Source organism: Cervus elaphus, chromosome 9 (genome assembly GCF_910594005.1).
Source record: "Cervus elaphus chromosome 9, mCerEla1.1, whole genome shotgun sequence".
NCBI lineage: Eukaryota > Metazoa > Chordata > Mammalia > Artiodactyla > Cervidae > Cervus > Cervus elaphus.
Window position 1 is genome coordinate 15,236,090 of NC_057823.1, and position 18,737 is coordinate 15,254,826.

Consider the following 18,737-nt stretch of genomic DNA (forward strand, 5'->3'; position numbering starts at 1 on the left):
CACCCACATCTCCTAACTCTGTATTATTTGTAAGGGAAGAAATTATTTCTACTGGCCTGGTATGCTCCTCCCAGGTAGAAATCTCTTCTCCTGGCCCCTCCCAGTCTCTTAAATGCATCCAGCAAAGCAGGGTCATCTCGACGGTGCCCTCTTGGTCCATATCCGCTGGCTCTGCTCTACTCCCAGAGTTTTGGAGCTTGGCACGTCTTCCTTTCCCAACTCCTCCCACTTTCTCAGCCCCTCCTCCGTCCTCCCATTATTGCTCTTCACTCGGTGGCCCCCAGGTGGCGCGAGTGGTAAAGAACCCGCCTGCCAATACAGGAGACTTAAGAGACTGGAGTTCTCGTTTGTCTTCCCGATCCCTGGGTCGGGAAGATCCCCTGGAGAAGGGCATGGCAACCAACTCCAGTATTCTTGCCTGGAGAATCCCATGGACAGAGGAGCCTGGCGGGCTACAGTCCATAGGGTTCCAAAGAGTCAGACACGACTGAAGCGACTTAGCACACACGCATAGTGGCCCCGGCCACCTTTCCTGTGCACAACTTCCATTCCTGTGAATATGCCTTCTCCTGTCCTGTCCTATACCTATCCCACATAAGCCCTGGCCATTGCTCAAAAACTGGAATGCTCCAGAGGGCCTGCTGTTTATAGCCCCGCCCACTGCACTTGGCCCCACCCACCTCTCCTGACCCTCCTTGGCAGAGGGCCGCTTGTTCCTCCGAGCCATTTTGGCCTTGTAGCTGCTGCGCCGTGCGGGGCCGATACGGATGGAGGTATTTTCGAAGGGCGTTGTGGTAACGGCCACTTTATTGCCACTCTGGGGTTAGAAAGGGGGAAAGTTCTCTGCTGGAGGCTGTTCTGGCAACTCCAGCTCTCCGGGACCCCCCTCACCCTTCACTCCCTTCCACTCCCCCGACAGTTCGCTTTCCCCGCCATAGACTCACCTTAAGGATCAGCTCAACGACCTCAGGATGTACCATGCCATGCACCGGCTCCCCGTTCACGTGGGTGATGAGGTCCCCGGCACAGAGCCCTGCCTCCTGGGCTGGGCCCCCCTCCTCCACGTGCTGGGGACAGGGCACCCCATAGGGGCAGGATTAATAGGATTGGTAACAAGGAAGCCTCCCTAAGCTTCTGTTCCAGACACCTAACTCTGTAGGCACAGTAATCATAACACCAAGCGAAATAGCAATCTTTCTCGCCAGTTTACAAATGAAGAAACTGAGAGTCAGAGAGGAAAGTGACGGGGTGCAGGGGTGTCACGGAGGAGTCTCATTCAGGCTGCCTAGTTCCAGAGTTTGAGCTGTCCCTCATCCCTTGGAGCGGGGGTGGGTGGGGTGGGTGGGGGGTGCTGGCGGGGGGCGGGGTGGAATTCTCTCTCCCCACCCCCACCGTAGAATACAGGCTCATCCATGACTGCTCACCCAGACAATGTGGTGTACACTGTAGACATCTGAATCACCCATGTAGACGCGGATGGCACGCAGTGTGAAGCCATACTTCTTGCCCGAGCGTTGGATGGTGATGGGGGAGCGAAGCCCACTGACAGCCGGGGAGTAGTCCCGGCTGGGTGAGGAGTCCCGTGAGGATGGGTTGGAGGAGAGAGATCGCGGGGACATGGGGCTAGCCAAAGGTGAGCTCCCATGGGGGTCCACTGCAGACACAGACCCATGGTCAGAGGTCAGGGCGGACAGACTCGGCCCTCCCTGTGTCTGCTCCTCCCTCCTCCCAAGTGAAAGTCCCGGGGCTCTCATTGGCCCATCCCAGAGCAAATCACCGTGGACCGGGAAAACGCACCAATGGGGGCAGCCCATCCCCTGCCAGGTTGGACCCAGCGTCACCTGCAGGGATCATGACAGACAAGGCAGTGGCCGAGGCTGACTTGATGACTTTGCCCCCGGTTCGAGAAGGCCGCTTCTCTACCGCGGGATCTCCTGATAGCTGTTGGTGCCGCGCGCGGCGTAGAACCAAGTCATTGGTAGCTCTGGGGCCTGATGGGTCCCCATCCTTAGAGGGTGGGCAGAGGTCGCCTGGGCGGTCAGCTGCAACAGAGCAGGTGGGTTAGGGAATCAGCCCAAGGGCATAGCCCTCTTAAATGGTGTTCCCTCTGCATGCAATGCTCTTCCCACCTCTCTCCCTCGCTGGATTGTGAATTTCATAACAGCAGGTACCCTATACATCTGGAAGAGCTCCTGACACAGAGGAGTGCTTAAACACATTTGTTGACTGACTGAGCATGGAATAGGGGTCTTTCTCGTGTTGATGAGAACCCCAGGTTGGAGTGTGAAGAGTACAGGAGAACTTGCATAAGCAGTAACCAGGCTCATTGAACGCTCATATATGGCCCCTGGGGAACTGGGGAAGGCGACATGAGGGGGCACTTACTAGCCTCCGAGTCCCCGGCGCTGGGGGTGCCATCTCCTGGAGGTGTCTCTTTGGCGGCCCGCGCATCCAGCGAGCCTGGGGGGTCGGAGCTGGGCCGGGGAGGCCTGCGCAGCCGAGCCTCATCCTCTTCCTCTTGGGGGCTGCTGAAGCGGCTAGGCTCCAGCAGCGCCGAGAAACGGCGGCGGGCGCCCAACGGGGGACTGGCCTCCCCCTCCAAGAAGGTGGCCTCAGATGCCGAGAAGCGCTTGCTGCGCAAAGAGGGCGTTGTCAGAGGAGTTACTCCCCTTCGGGCCCCGCCCCCAAACCCAGCTCTGTCCTTGCTCACATCTCCGGGGAGCCCCCTCTCCAGGTCTTCTCGCGCAGGGTCAGGCCACCCAGGCCCTCCCGCTTGCTGGTCACCTTCTCCTCTGGGCCCTTGGCGCTCGGCTCCCTCTTGCTGGTCCCCGCTGCCGCCACGGGGGTCTTGGGCTCGTGCTGCGACAGCTGCTCCATACTGCTATACACCTGCAAGTGGCAGTGGAGGCAAGTCCAGCCGCCAGGTTCTGCCTTCCCTCCTGAACCAGTGAACTTCCCACTACGGTTGTTCAGTCGCTCAGCCGTGTCCAAGTATTTGCGACCCCATGGACTGCAGCACGCTAGGCTTCCCTGTCTTTCACTGTCTCCTGAGTTTGCTCAGACTCATGTTCATTGAGTCGATGATGCCAACCAACCATCTCATTCTCTACCTCGCTACTGGAGCCTACCAAACTAAGCTCCATCCTAGTAAAGCTGGGTCCTGCCCATTCCTGGACTGAGCCCGACCACCCACAATTCTTCAGTTCTGGCCCCACCCCACGAAATGAGGCGCTGACATATTCTAGATCCTGCCCTGCCCAAGCCGTAAAGAATCTCACCTCTCCAAGTCTCATCCAGTTATGCGTACCCTCTCCCAAGCTAGGTCGTGCTCCCCCTACATTGTATGTGTGCTCAGTCCGACTCTTTGTGACCCCCGCTACATGCTGTCCCTCAAAATTAAATAGTGCCCAGCCTCGCCACGGCCTAGCTCCGCCCTCACTGCTCAATCTCTCCATTCCCAGGTCCTGACCCCGCCCGGCCCAGATTAGCCGCTCCTCCTGTCGGTCATTTCCATACTGTTAGGTTCCCATTAGATTCCACTCAATGCCGAAGGCATCTTCCCTGGTAGCTCAGACGGTAAAGCGTCTGCCTATAATGCGGGAGACCAGGAGATCGGGAAGATCTCCTGGAGAAGGAACCCACTTCAGTACTCTTGCCTGGAAAATCCCATGGGCGGAGGAACCTGGAAGGCTACAGTCCATGGGGTCGCAAAGAGTCGGACACGACTGAGCACCTTGACTCACTTCAACGCCAAAGGCCACTTCCAAGACTATGCTGCTTCCCCCCACCCCACCCCCTCTGCCACTAGCCTAGTCACTCTGATCTCACTCCCTCAGTAAAATCTCTAGTCTGAGACCTTAGTTCTGTGTGCCTGCTCCCCACGGCCTCCTGAGCCCCTGCCCGCTTCAAGCCCACCTCCATTCCCTACCTCAACACCTGCCCCCCTCCCCCAGACTCGCCCCACCGCTACCCCCCAATCTGGCCCACCTTGCTGAAGCGCGGGGAGCAGGAGGAGAACTGGCGGATCTCCACAGGCTCTTCCTCCGTGGTGTCGTCCTCGTCGTAGGAGTTCACGTGGTGATACCTGTCTGAGCGGGCTGGGGTGGAGGTGTGGACAGTGACCGCGGGCACGTCCACTCCTCAAATCACACCCCCGCGAAAGTCAGGTCTATGTCCTACCAGCCTGGCCACGCACGCCCCTTCTCCTTACTAGTAACTGATTCAGACCCCGCCTCCACGCTGAGTCCAGTCCCACTTTCTCCAAGGCTACATGTAGCCCCGCCTCCATAAAGCCACACCCCCAGACTCCACCTAAGGTGCTCTCCACCCTGGCTCCGCCTCCGCCAGCCCAGCGCCAGCCTAGTTCTGGGTCCTAGCCCCGCCTTGTAATCCAGGCTCACTCCCAATTTTAGAATTTACTCCGGTCCAGCTCCACCCCTACCCCAAACTCTTTTCTTCTCTGAGCCCCGCCCCTCTGTCAAGCCACGCCCCCGGGACGACCTCAGCCCTCTCCTCTGTTCTAGCCGGCTAGTCTCCTACCCAACTGGGTTCTAGCCCAGCCCATACCCAAGGGCCCCCTCAAAGGATTCCACCCGCTGTCCCCGCTCACTGTCGAAGTAGCTGGTGTCATCTTCGGACTCCAGATGAGGGATGAACTCGGCCTTCTGCCTCAGCAATCCTGTCCAATCCAGGTCTCGAAAGAAACTGTGCTGCTTCACCTCAAAGGCACCGCCTGGGGAGGAAGGAGTGGGCTCGATCAGGGAAGGAATTTAAGCGACAGCTATGGCTAGGCCAGGCTTCACTGGTGACTCAGACTGTAAAGAATCTGCCTGCAATGCAGGAGACCCAGGTTCAATCCCTGAATCAGGAAGAGCTCCTGCAGAAGGGCATGGCTGCCCACTCCAGTATTCTTGCCTGGAGAATTCCATGAACAGAAGTGCCTGATGGGCTACAGTCCATGGGGTCGCAAAGAGTCAGACACGACTGCACAGCTAACACTTACGGCTAGCCCAGTAACCCAGCAGCCCAGCTTACCCATTTTCCCGCCCAGGGACACAGAGCTGGAAGCCCTGCTCCGGACAACAGACACCACTACCCACCCACGCCTGCCTCAACTCATATGCTCTGCACAGCAGACCCCCTACCTGCACCTAGACGGATCAAGGGATTAGTCTGCAGGAGGCTAGATATCAGGTGCTGCGCATCCGTGGGTAGGGCCTCCTCCCCTTCAGGCCACAGGATGTCATCTGCAGAGCAAGGTGTGGGGTGGGGTTTGCTTTTAGGTCCATGAGGCCTTGGGCCCTCCCTCATTTCCATGCCCCCTGCCTGCCCACCGCGGAGGCACGCACCACTGATGACCTGTCCAAAGAGCTCTTCGGGAGTGTCTCCAAAGAAGGGCACACAGCCCACCAGGAACTCGTAGAGAATGATGCCCATGGCCCACCAGTCCACCGGCTTGCCGTATCCCTGACGCAGGATGACCTCGGGTGCGATGTACTCTGGGGTCCCACACACCTGGGGGCAGGTGGTCAGCCCATGCCCTGGCCACAGGAGGGGCCTCCTGGGGGAGCAGCGCCCCCCCATGCCAGGCCTGGGGCCCACACAGTCCTGCCAGGTCACTCCACCCGTGGAGACCCCCACTCCCGCACACACACCTGTTTGTCCAGGAACTCCCGGGCATCCTTCTCGATGTGGCCTTCATAGAGGTTGGTGGTGAGGCTCATGAGCCCCATCTTGGAGAGGCCAAAATCCGTGAGTTTGATGTGCCCCATGGAGGTGATAAGGAGGCTGCAGAAGCAAACTGGGGTCTTAGAGGTGAGGACCGTCCTTCTCACTCCTGGCCCTTCTGTGCCAGGGCTCCCCTGACCCCCGAGGGACAGGGAAGGAGTGATGGCGAAGGTCAAGGCTCACTTGTCAGGCTTGAGGTCGCGGTGCACGATGCCGTAGTTATGCAAGTACTCCAGCGCCAGCACTGTCTCAGCAAAGTACATGCGGGCCATTTCCACAGGCAGTGCCCCAATGTTCTTCAGCAGGGTGGCACAGTCACCCCCTGGGGGTGAAGGAATAGATGCATGTGAAGAGGGAGGCAACCCTGGCCCAGAGGTGAGCACTCAGCAGGCAGCATAGCACCAAGTTCTCATCTCACATGGCCCCCATTTTACAGCTAAGGAAAACTGAGGCCCAGAGAGGGGCCTCCCTCTCCCCAGCTTATGCTGGGAGTGCCCTCTGCCAGGCTTCTCTTGTCCTCTTAGCCATCCTCCAAAGTCAGCATAATCAGTTGATTTTACACAGGAAGGGACTGATTTACACCCAACCCTAGAGAGAGGTTGGGTCAGGCAGGGAGTTGATGGTGGAGGTAAAGTTTGGTTGGGACTGAGGCTGCTTGCTTATGAACTGAGTCTGGAAGAATGGACTCTGGTTTGGAGTCTGAACCTTGAGGGTCTGAAGTTTTAAAATATAAACTACTTTCCCCCACCAGATTTACTGTAAGCAGCATTCATATTTTAGTCTCCCTCAGCTTCCATTTCTCCTTTTTCTCACATGGGTCAGATTTCCTTCCAGGCTTAGCTGCTGGGTCAGCATGTAACCCAAGTTCCGTCAATGACTTTTCCCTCTTTTTTCACAAAGATTGCTAAGCTCATAGGATGTAAACTGGGATCTGTTGGATGGTAACCTCACTATATCAAGGCCTGTTTCATTTTATTGATTTTTGGCCATGCCATGTGGCTTGTGAGATCTTAGTTCCCCCAGCAGGGACAGAGCCCATGCCGCTTGCAGTAGAAGTATGGAGTCCTAACCATGGATGACCAGGGAATTCCCTATCAAGCCCTGTTTAGTGGGAAGTCCACACATGGGAGAATAGATCCAAGAGATGGAGAGATTACTAATGACATAATTTGAGCACCTAGATAAAGCCATTCCTAAAGTTGACATTTATTTTTTTTTAACCACAAGTTGATAAATTTCTCTCTTTCCTAATTTTCCCTGAAGCTAGATTTATCTCAGTGTCAGAAACTGATTAATCAGACTTTCTGAGAGTGGGCCCAGAAATCTGAATCTGGCCATAACCCCAGATAATCCCTACACACGTTATGCAGAAAACAGAGTGTCCATGGCCTCATTGAGCTCTATGTCCCTCATTGCCATCCTCACTATATGAAACAACCTTTTCTCTTTTAGCTTATTTTTCTTGTTTATTGCATGTCTATACAGTTTTATTGTATGTTTTATTGTATGTCTATTCCCTCCATGAGGGAAAGGTATGTCCGTCTAGGTCTCCACTGTATCACCAGCAAAGCATGTGACATGAAGGAGATGATGACGGGATATCTGTTGAGTGACTTAATGGTCAGTTAAGACTTGGAGGTGGCACAGCTGTAGCCTTGTGAGATCATGTGTATAACCTAGTACTTCTGTGTTTGGAAGATGGATGGATTAATATTTGGGATGGTTAGATAAACAGATGAAAAACATATATATTGGTGATTGGATGATTGGATGGATGGTAAAGGGATGGATGAACTGATGGATTAATTGTGAATAAGTAGATGGAGTTAGACTGCTAACTAGATAAAATGAGATAGCTGCTAGAGTGGAGGTTTGGATGAATGAATACAAATAAGAGTAGTAAATGGATGGAAAGAGGGACGGATGGATGACAGATTAATAAATAGGTAAATAGAAATTGGTTGATAGATGGATGTTAAGTAGGTAGGTGAATAAACAGAGGGATGAATGAATGCGTAGATATAGAAAAAGATGGATGGATGGAAAACAGATGTACAACACAGTGAACTCTAATATAATGTAGTTAATAATAATATACAGTATCTGTTTGTCAGTTGTGACCAATGTATCACACTAATACAAGATATAAGTAACAGAGAAAACAGCAGGAGGGGAGTGAATACCTGGGGACTCTCTGAACTTTCCAGTCAGTTTTCCTATAAACCCAAAACTGCTCTAAAAAATGAAGTCTATTACTTTTTTTAATAGATGTGGGGGCTTCCCTGGTGGTCCAGTGGTTAGAAGTCTGCCTGCCAATGCAGGGGACACGGGTTCAATCCCTGGTCTTGGAAAATCCCACATGCCATGGGGCAACTAAGCTGGTGTTCCATAACTACTGAGTCAGCACTCTAGAGACCTCAAGCTGAAACTACTGAAGCCCAAATGCCACTACTGAAACCCTAGTGCCTACAGCCCATGTTCCAGAGAAGAGGCACTGCAATGAGGCGCCAAAGCATTGCAATGAAGAGTAGTCCCCACTTGCCCCAACCAGAGAAAGCCCACAGCAACGAAGACCCAGCACAGTAAAAAAATTGATAAATCTTTAAAAATAAATGTAATATAATATTGTAAATCAACTATGCTTGAATAAAATAAATAAAGATGTAATGGATAAACAGATACATGGATGGACAAATAGATGGGTAATCAGATGGATAGATGGAGAGATGGCATGTAGATATATGGATAGAAAAATGGAAGGATTAGCAAATGAACAGATGAAAGGAAGATGGATAGATGGATGGATAATGGAATGGATGTACCCATACTGAGAGAAATTAAAACAGATAAATTGGGCTTCCCTAGTGGTCCAGTGGTTAAAAATTTGCCTGCCAATGTAGGGGATGCAGGTTTGATCCCTGGTCAGGGAAGATCCCACATGCCGCAGAGCAACTAAGCTGGTGTGCCATAACTACTGAGCCTAAGCGCTCTAGAGTCTGTACCCCGCAACAAGAGAAGCCACCCCAATAAGAAGCCCATGCACTGCAACTAGAGCGTAGTCCCTGCTTGCTGCAACTAGAGAAAGCCCACACTCAGCAATGAAGAAACAGCCCAGCCACAGATGATAAACTTTTGAAAAAGAAAACAGATAAATCAATAGATGATTGGGTAGAAATAAACAGATGGAATGTTTGAACAATGACTGGATGAATAAATGGGTGGATAAACTAAACACACAGGTGGATAGTCAACACGGTGACTGGGGTTCCGGCAGGCCACCCCTAGCGGCCATCCCCTCATCTTCCCCCACAACCCTGCAGGCACCCACACCTTCCACATATTCCATGACCATGCAGAGGTGGCGCCGGGTCTCGAACGAGCAGAACATCCCGACCACAAAGGGGTTCTCGGCAAAGGTGAGGATGTCGCGCTCCACGAAGGCCTGCTGGATTTGGTTGCGCAGGATCAGGTTCTGCTTGTTGATCTTCTTCATCGCGAAGCGCTGCCTGGTTTCCCGGTGCCGCACCAGGTAGACGGCGCTGCAGGGGGAGAGAGCGAGGACCGGCCGTCACCTCCGAGACACCCGGCCTCCGCCACCCTCCCCCCGCCAGAGCCCCGGGTGGCTCACCCGTAGGCACCATTGCTTATGAGCTTTATGGTCTCAAAGTCATTCTCTCCAGGTGGTTTCTTGGCCTTGGTGCTGCGGCCCTGCAGAGGAAAGATGGAGACGACGGCATCATCATCATCATAATCATCATGAGACTGAGACTCTCGGTATTCCACTTAACACATGGGGAAACTGAGGCACAAAGTCAGTGGATGAGCCCTTCATCCAAGTGCCACAGTGAGGGAGTTAACAAAGTCAGAACTTAAACCCAAGACTGACTGACAGTGAAGTCATCTAACAAACTTCTCTTCATTAAGAAAGAAACCTACAAAATGGCTAATCCTCCTAATATATAAAGAGTTCCCAGAAATCAACAATAACATTAACAACTGAAGAGAAAAAATACACATGTAAACTCGACTTAGAGCTGTTAACCATGTGAAAAAAATGTTGAACATCACAAATAATGACAGATAGGCAAGCTAAAACTACTCCAAGATACCATTTTTCACATAGTAGATTGGCAGGAAAAAAAATCCAAAAGCCTAGCATATTCTGTGGGCAAAGCTGTGCAGAAACAGATTCTTCTATACCTTGCTATTGGGAGTATACATTGGTACAGTCTCAATTAAAGGTACTTGGTGTATATCAGAATTACAAATGCATGCTTCCTTTAATCCAGCAATTTTCACTTTAAAAAAGTATTTTTACACTTTTGAATTAATGCTATAGATATGCTTTCACATGTTAGAAATGACGCACAGAGGCGCAGGGGATGGAACGGGGATCTCCGCTTCCGGTGGCAGGGTCTGGGGAACGGGCGGCAGGTGCCATGTCAGGCCGCAAAAGCGTCAAGAAGCAGCCCCTAAAGCAGCCCAATAAGCAAGCCAAGGAGACGGCTGAGGAAGATAAGGCATTCGGGCAGAAGCAGAAGGAGGAGCAGAAGAAACTTGAGGAGCTAAAAGCAAAGGCCTCGAGGAAAGGCCCCCTGGCCACCGCTGGAACTAAGAAATCTAGCAAAAAGTAAGCTGTTCCCTGTGCCTGAGGCAACGATGACCCTTAGTTCCATTCCTGTTTAAACACCTGGATTCCCTGCCATGATATCTATTGCCACCGATAGCTAGAATGAAGTGTTGTCTTGGAACCTATTGTACATTTAAGAATAAACTTTTGTAAAAAAAAAAAGACAGATACATATTTTCTTACTCATTGAAAGGTTGGAAATAATCCATACATAGGAAACTGGTTAAATAAAATATGAGGGGATATAATATAAAGGAATATTGATTGTATTACTATTTTGTTGGTGTTTGTTTTTGGCCATAACGTGTGGCACACAGGATCTCAGTTCCTGAACCAAGGATTGAACCCATGTTCCCTGCAGTGGAAGCACAGAGTCTTAACCACTGGACTGCCAGGAAAGTCTTTTACCACCGTTTTTTTTTTTTTTTTTAATGAAAAATAGTTCTGTACACTTATTCGGAAAGTTCCACAAAGTATTTTATTAAATGGCAGGGAAAAACAAGGAACAATATGTATTGTATGATTTTATGTAAAAAGAGGGGCAAAATATAATCATATTTGAGGTAATATGGGTATGGGAGACCAAAGTGGATATAAGATTTTTCACTGTATACCGTTTTTGAAAATAATTTTTATTTTTCATAGGGATAAGAGATTTATTACATTAACAGTTCACAAAAAGATCTATGAGGTTTAAAAATATTGAACTTCTATGTTCTTTAGAATGTAGCCCAAAAAAGTTTGACAGAAATGTTGGCAGAACTGCAAAGAGAAATTACTCAAAACAAACTTTAACACATCTCTCTCAGAAACTATCAAATCAATCTGGCATTAAAAGAAAAATGAATAGGAAGATGGAAGATTTTAATCACTCAATTAACAAGTTTGAGTGAATGGAATTACAAAGGATCCTACAAACAACAATGAAAGATAAATACCTTTTTAGAGTTTTAGACTTTTGAGTGATGTCATTCCATTACCTATTCAAAAAATTAAATGGCATATAATGGTATAATGAGATTTTTTAAAATACAGGACAGATGTGTGTGTATGTATGTGAATTCATAGACATGATCTGAAGTAAAGGACACAAACCCAAATGCTTTCAGGAACTAGGCAGGCCAGGTGAGAGTCATGGGTGGCTGGGGCGTACGTAACCCCATATCATAGGCCAGCCCCCATTCAATGTCAGCTGGTTCCATCATAGTATTGTTAGAACTTTTGATTCTTTTTAAAAGGGCACAAACCCAGATTTTAACTTCAATCTTCTGATTTCTATATTTTGTTTCACACTTTTGAAAACACTAGGCAGCTCAGAGAAAACACAGGTATGGCCGTTATGGTGGGTAACCTCCCCCCGACATGTGGAACACCCACCAAAGTGTGGTTGGCCTGTGGGTGGAATTAAGTAATTTTTACTACACTGAGTTGTTAACACAGAGAGACACTCAACCCATTCAAAAGTCCATACAGATTTCTTCAAGAAATTAAATATAGAGTTACCATGTGACCCAGAAATTCCACTCCTAGGTATATACCTAAAAGAACTGAGACAGTTGTTCAAATACTTGTACACTATTCATAGCAGCACTGTTCACACAATAGCTAAAAGAAATGAACAACCTAAAGGTCCATCAATGAACAATGGATAAACAAAACATGGCATATATTATTCAGCCACGAAAAGCAATGAAGCACTGATTCATGCTCTAGCATGGATAAACCTTGAAAACATTATGCCAGGCACCAAAGGCCACAGAGTGAACAATTCCATTTATATGAAATATCCAGACCCAGCAAATCCATAGAGACAGAAAGATCTGGAAAGCAGATCAGGGGTTGCCAGGGGCTGTGGGGGAGGGAGGGGATGGAGAGAAACTGCTTAATGGGTACAGGTTTCCTTTTGGTATGATGAAAATGTTTAGGAGCTAGATGGTGGAAATGGCCTCACAATGCAGTAAATAACAATGAATTGTTCACTTAAAACTTGTTTAAAAAAAAAAAAACTTGTTTAAATGTATGCTTTATGTTATGTGTACTTAATCAAGAAAAGAAAAATGTGGAGGAAGAGCTATTATTAACCCATTTTACAGATTGGGAAACTGAGGCTCAGAGCGGGGACCAAGAGATTCGCTCAGCCTGAGGACAAAGGGCCAGGAGGTAAGCCCCGACCAGTAGGGCCAGACCAGAACGTTGTCCACTGGCCGCCAGGCCTTACCTCAGAAAGGTCGTCCTGCTCAGGCGTGTTAGAGCCACCACTGTCTTGTTCCTCCAGGTGCACCACATCTAGGAAGGGAATGGGCGTGAGTCAAGGCCTGGGTCCCAGTCGGCTCACCCAGAGGCCCCAGCACCCACTAGTCAGCACCTGGAAAGGGGTCACGGGTGAGGCCCAGCTGGCGGATGATGTAGCGGGGGATGTCTGTCTTGACAAGGTGGCCCTCCTTAGCATGGCCCTCAGCCGCCTCCAGCAAGTGATAGAACTCCTCGGGGTTGAATTCCTAAGGTAAGGCAGGGTGCATTCAGGGTGACCTCCAAGGGGCCCTAGCCAGCCCCCCACCCCCTGCACCTCCTTCCCTGCCCTGCCCAGCCCCCTCACCAGGCATTCCAGCAGCCTGGCTGGACGTGAGATGATAATAAGCAGCTTCTTCACCAGCTGAGTGACGAAGGCCACCTCTAAGCTCTCGGAACGTTCGTAGGCCTGGGATGTGGGGCATAGTAGGGGTGGGGTTTACAGGTGCTTTTCCTGGCCAGGCTTCTCTTCCATCCCCACAGGAAAGGACAATACTGCTGCTATTGTCCCATTTTACAGGCGAGAAAACTCAGGCCACGTGGTAAAAATCATCATTATTGTTATTATAGCAAACATGGCCCTAAAATGTTCAGTCATTCAATCTTCAAAGCAATTCTACAATCCAGGCCAAGTTAAAAATCCCTCTGCCTAGCATCCTCTCTCCTCGGATCTCTCCATGGCTCCCTACTTCTCCTCTTTCAAGTCTCTGCTCAGTTATCAACTCCTCATGGAGGCTTGCCCTGACCCCCTCCAATTCAAAATTGCACCCTACCTACTGTTGGACCCTCAATCGCCATTACTCTACTCTCATGTTCTTGTTTTCTATCGAACAGGCCATATATTAATTTATCTATCATGCCCATCAAAGTTAATACTACTTATGGTCTTAGTTTCCCAACCAGAGATTTAACCCAGCTCTGGGTTCCAGCAGTGAAAGTGGCAAGTTCGAACCACTGGACTGCCAGGGAAGTCTCAGTAAAATTTAAATAAGGACAGGATCCCAGAGGGCTAAGTCATGCCATACTGGAAACTGAATCAAAAGAAAAAGTGTAGGGACTCCCCCGGTGGGCCCAGGTTCAATCCCTGGTTGGGGAACTAAGATCTCTCAAGCTGTGTGGTACAGCCAAAAAAAAAGAAAAAGTGGGGCAATCTTTATGTGTTCTTATGTTTTTCAAATGATTAATGGTTTTAATAAAAATACTATTGATTAGCTTGTTTCCATTAAAACCAGGAAAGTAAAATTATAGAAAATTTTTGTTTAATTATAAAATATTTAAACTGAACATTAAGTTTTAACATATTTTGTTTTCAATTTGTTCAATCATTAATGTTCTAAGGGGGAAAAAAAATCACCTGCTTCATCCTACTCTCAGTCCTAATGTCACCCAAGAAGGCAGCATTTGAGTAAAGGCTTGACAGAGGTGAGCAAAGTTAAATTCCTACTTCCTGGGGGTGGGGTAGGGATAAGCTGGGAGACGGGTAATGACGTGCTTTCTGTATGCTAAGTCACTTCAGTCGTATCCAACTCTCTGCAACCCTATGAGCCCACCAGGACCCTCTGTCCATGGGATGCTCCAACCAAGAACATTGGACTGGGTTGCCATGCCCTTCTCCACTGGATCCTCCCAACCCAGGGATAGAACTCAAGTCTCTTAGGTCTGCTGCATTGGCAAGCAGGTTCTTTACCACTAGTGCCACCAGGGAAACCCCATATATAAAACAGATAACTAATAAGGACCTACTGTATAGCACAGGGAACTCTATTCAATACTCTGTAATGACCTATATGGGAAACGAATCTAAGAGTGTATATATGTATATGCATAACAGATTCAACTTGTTGTACATCTGAAACTAACACAACACTGTAAATCAACTCTACTCCAATAAAAATTAATTAGAACAGTGAAAAAAAAATGAAAGAAACTTTGTTTGGCCGAGCCACGCTGCCTGTGAGATCTTAATTCCGCGACCAGGGATCGAACCTGTGTCCCCTGCATTGGAAGGGGAGTCTTAACCACTGGACCGCCAGAGAAGTTTCAAGAAACTTAAATTATTAATAGTACTGTCAATATCACCATGTGATATTGTGAAAATCTTGGTATAACAATATAGTGATTTTGATAAAGGCAAAAGGTTCATTTTGTGGGGAAAAAAAAAATTCCTACTTCCTCCATCAGATCTAGAGTCGGGATCTAGTCTTTCTCCTCCACTCTTCAGTCCTCGGCTCCACACCAGCCACTTGGCACATGTTAGGCCCCCTGAATGGATGTGGCGTGAAGGAAAGGATAGGGACATTGGGCCAGACTTGGGGGTTCAGAGCCCGAGGTGGGGCTGGCCCCTCGGGGCACTCACGTCCTGCAGCAGCTTCTCCAGGTTTTCCTGCAGTTCGTAGAAGTAGACGGTGGTAATGAGGCCGTCGCGGGACTTGGTCAGGCAGTCTCGAGCCAGCTCGATGATCTGGTGGTGGATGAAGCTGAGAACGCCGTCGGCCAGCGGCAGCACGCTGTCAGGTTCGTAGGCGCGGGCAAAGTCGCGCAGCTTCTCTTCCATCTGCGCGGTGGCCTGCGGGAGGGAGGGAGGCAAGGCGGGGATGCCCGCGCGGGGCTCGGCCCGGAGGTTATTTCTGCCAAGAGCCTGCACGCCGCGGCGCCGGCCACCAGGGGGCGCGCGGAGCTAAGGTGAGCGAGGGCTCCGGACGCCCCGCTTCCCTGCGGCCGCCCCCGGCCCCGCCTCACCTTCGGGAACCTCTCCTTGTAGACATGGTTCATCATCACGATTTCGTTGTCGTAGGAGGAGGGGGATCGCCCGGGACTGCGGAGAGAGAAGCCCATCGCGTCCAGCCCCTTCCCTCCCAAACTGCAGACGAGCGTCTCGCAGGGCACCAGCCCCCAGACCCACCAGGTCGTTCATGCAGGGGGAGGCAGACCCACCTGAGGCTCCGCGAGCGAGGCCGCACGGCAGGGGAGCGGCGGCCGCCATCCTCGTCTGTGATACTCTCGGTGCTGCCGAAGTGTTTGGAGAGGAAGTGGAGCTCATCCACGGTGGGCTGGTAGGGCAGCTGGTGCAGACGCTCCTGGGAGGAGCAGGAAGACTGGGGGGAGGGGCAGGGCCGGGGTCAGGTCACCACGGTCCCCCCACAGCTCGGGACCCTGGCCTGGGACTCCCGCGGCTGGCGGGCCACTGAGCAAGGCCAGAATCTGGACCTGGCTTATGATCCTTGGATCCCAAGGCTCAGCTTGGGATTCCTGGCGACACACAGGGGAGCAGGGCCACAGATGAGTACGGGAACACAGACATGAGTGTGGCCCGAGAGAGCCTGTGAAAACCCAAGTCAAGTCACATACACCTCCTCTGCTCAGAACGCTCCATGGCTCCCACCTTACTCCTGGTGAATGCCTAAGTCCTCTCCATAGCCCACAAGGTCTTGCAAGATCTAACCCTGTCTTCCTGCCATCGCCTCCTCCCACTCTCTCCCCAACCCCCACCTGCAGCTGCAGAGGCCTCCTTGGTGGTCTTTGAGCAAGCCAGGCACACTCTTGCTTCGGGGCCTTTGCACTGACGGTTCCCTCTGTCTCTCACACATCTACTACGGATCACTCCTCCAAGTCTTTGCTTTAAAGTCACATTTTAGGCATCCTCCTCTGACCACACCCATCATTCTCTCTCCTTTCCCCAACTCGTTTCTTGCTGACTTCTTGTCTCCTGACTTACTACCGTACATCTTATGACTTATTTGTTATTACTCTCTGCTCCTCCAGAGCAGGAACTTGGTTCTGCTTAGTCCCTGGTCCGGGCATGGCATGCAGTTGGGGCAACCACAGACCCAGACATCAGTGGAGAAACACAAGGACAGCCACCTGATTCTGCTGGCAGAATGATCTTTTTCCACATGACATCACTCACGTTCCTGCTTAAAACTCCCCATCCCATCATTACCTATTAATCTTCTCAGTGCACGTAATCTATGATGTGCATGCCTGTGTGCTAGGTCACTTCAGTCATGTCTGGCTTTTTGTGACCCCATGGACTGTAGCCTGTCTGGCTCCTCTGTCCTTGGGATTCTCCAGACAAGAATACTGGAGTGGGTTGCTGTGCCCTCCTCCAGGGGATCTTCCTGACCCAGGGATGGAACCTGCATCTCCAACATTGCAGGCAGATTCTTTATTGCTGAGCCACCGGGGAAGCCCAATATTTGACATTCAGAATCATAATTTCAAATATTAATAGTTCAGACTAAAATTTTAATTTAATATAGGACAAAAAAACCTTCCTCTGGCTTCCCACCACATTTAGAATAAAATCCACCTTGCCACCCTGGCCAAGAAGCCACAGCGTGAGTGTTGCTGCCTGCGTCACCTCCATTCTGCCACTTCCAACCCAAAGCTCCAGCCACACAGGCTATTTTCAACTTTCCCAATGTGTGACGTTCTCTGTTGCTGCTAAGAGTTTGCACATGCTGTTCCCCCTTCCTGGAACACTCTTCCCTCCCTTCTTCCATCTGCCAAACCCCTGCTGACCCTTTGTCTTGGCTTCAACGCCACCTCTTCCAGGAAACCTTCCTTGACCCTCCCTCCAGCTTGGTCAGGTGCCTCCCCTCTGCTCTCATCACCTTGCCTTATGCTCCCCTCATCACAGCTCTGACCACTCCAGCATCCCGAGTGGTCAATGCCTTCTTACGTATCTGACTCTTCCCATGAGGGCTCTGTGAATCCTTGGGCCCTGGTCCAGCTTGTAGAGCCCCACCTGCCACATGAAAGTCATGTGATAAATGTCTGCTGAGCATCATACCAATGTATGGACAAGCGAACCAGAGAGACAGATCTAAAAGGAGGCAGACGGAGAGAAAGACTTTGGGTATTGCGGTGGGTGAGCAAATGGTTCCAGGTGAAGGAGGTGGCCTGGCCCTAGCCAGCTGCAGACACTTGGCTTAACATATGAGCCTTAATGTCATTTATCTGTAAGCTGAGTCCACGGTGAGTAGGATCCCCAAAAAGATATATTGAAGGTCGAGAAAAGGACCTTGGAAGAGACTTGGAATATGAAGAGATGGACAGGTGACACCTTTGGAGAACTAGAGAAACCCAAAGCTCTTACTGAGAGCTGAAGCCAGTCCCGTAGGCCCCCTGCAGCTCCCACCCACCGGCCCCGCCTGCCACACTCACCGAGACAGTGGAGCTGGGTGTGTTGGTGCCATAGCCAGACGAAGGGAGTGAAGCCAGAGACCAACGGCGTCCGTCCGCCCTGGAACCCAGCCAACCTGCTCAGAGGCTGCCAGGCCCCATCAGTCCCCCCACTCCTCAGGGTATGAGAGAAGCCTCTGACCATGGCCAGGGTGGGGGTGGGTGGGAGGATACATCTATGCTCTGAGATCCCTGAAGGCCCTCAGGGTTAGGGAGGTAAAGAAGAAATCTACCAGCCAGGCACCCGGGACCTGGAGCAAAGATCAGTCTCTTCTGCTCCTTCCCATGACCCTCATCCTCAAGCCAAACAAGCCCCCAAAGTAAAAAGTCCACTCTAGGAAATCATCCCAGAGGGACCCCAAAAGATGACCCCTAGAGGATTCCCTCTGAGAAAATTCTCAGAGGAAGATCACTTGAGTCTTTTCAGAGAAGAAAGTTCCCTTCCTCATAAGCACGTACACACTGTGACATGGGATCCCATAGACACAATCACTCTTATGGCCACATCCAATCCTGTTACTAGTACGGCTGAGTTCACACTGAAAGTCACACACATTCACACCACGTGACTCTTCAGCATAGATACTCACAGGCATTCACTAGCTTGTGTATGTGTGTGTGTGTGCACTAAGTCGCATCAGTCGTGTTCAACTCTTTGCAGCCCCATGGGTTGTAGCCCGCCAGGCTCCTCTGTCCATAGGATTCTCTGGGCAAGAATACTGGAGTGGGTTGCCATTCTCTTCTCCAGAGGATCTTCCAGACCCAGCGATTGAATCTGGGTCTCCTGCATTGCAGGCAGATCTTTAACCATCTGAGCCCCCAGGGCAGCCCCTCACTGTCCCCTTTGTGGACCCAGATATCTATCACATGTTTCCAGGCTAACACACACACAGTCACATGCAAATTG

General features: G+C 50.6%; 2 protein-coding genes across 3 annotated transcripts in view; one reads left to right on the top strand and one right to left on the bottom strand.

The window, feature by feature from the left end:
• The window catches only part of MAST1 (microtubule associated serine/threonine kinase 1), a 28,795-nt gene that overhangs the window by 1,997 nt on the left and 8,061 nt on the right, over positions 1-18,737 (bottom strand). For both annotated transcript variants that reach the window (XM_043911328.1, XM_043911327.1), the window contains 21 exons: positions 17,813-17,891; positions 15,581-15,741; positions 15,386-15,461; positions 15,003-15,212; positions 12,954-13,055; positions 12,723-12,855; positions 12,576-12,643; positions 9,356-9,435; positions 9,058-9,266; positions 5,911-6,049; positions 5,655-5,787; positions 5,349-5,514; positions 5,145-5,246; positions 4,610-4,732; positions 3,988-4,097; positions 2,711-2,889; positions 2,386-2,633; positions 1,842-2,042; positions 1,425-1,654; positions 945-1,067; positions 681-817 (listed from right to left, as the gene is read on the bottom strand). In XM_043911328.1, coding sequence (XP_043767263.1) covers positions 681-817; positions 945-1,067; positions 1,425-1,654; positions 1,842-2,042; positions 2,386-2,633; positions 2,711-2,889; positions 3,988-4,097; positions 4,610-4,732; positions 5,145-5,246; positions 5,349-5,514; positions 5,655-5,787; positions 5,911-6,049; positions 9,058-9,266; positions 9,356-9,435; positions 12,576-12,643; positions 12,723-12,855; positions 12,954-13,055; positions 15,003-15,212; positions 15,386-15,461; positions 15,581-15,741; positions 17,813-17,891 — 3,009 coding nt within the window. The remainder of the gene's footprint in view (positions 1-680; positions 818-944; positions 1,068-1,424; positions 1,655-1,841; positions 2,043-2,385; positions 2,634-2,710; positions 2,890-3,987; positions 4,098-4,609; positions 4,733-5,144; positions 5,247-5,348; positions 5,515-5,654; positions 5,788-5,910; positions 6,050-9,057; positions 9,267-9,355; positions 9,436-12,575; positions 12,644-12,722; positions 12,856-12,953; positions 13,056-15,002; positions 15,213-15,385; positions 15,462-15,580; positions 15,742-17,812; positions 17,892-18,737) is intronic.
• Positions 10,126-10,385, top strand: LOC122699418 (translation machinery-associated protein 7-like). The gene has a single exon (XM_043911333.1). It carries the CDS (start codon positions 10,167-10,169, stop codon positions 10,359-10,361), a length of 195 nt encoding a protein of 64 aa, XP_043767268.1. The 5' UTR covers positions 10,126-10,166; the 3' UTR covers positions 10,362-10,385.

Excerpts from the sequence above, each read along its gene's own strand:
- LOC122699418 (XM_043911333.1), top strand. The coding sequence starts at position 10,167 with ATGTCAGGCCGCAAAAGCGTCAAGAAGCAGCCCCTAAAGCAGCCCAAT.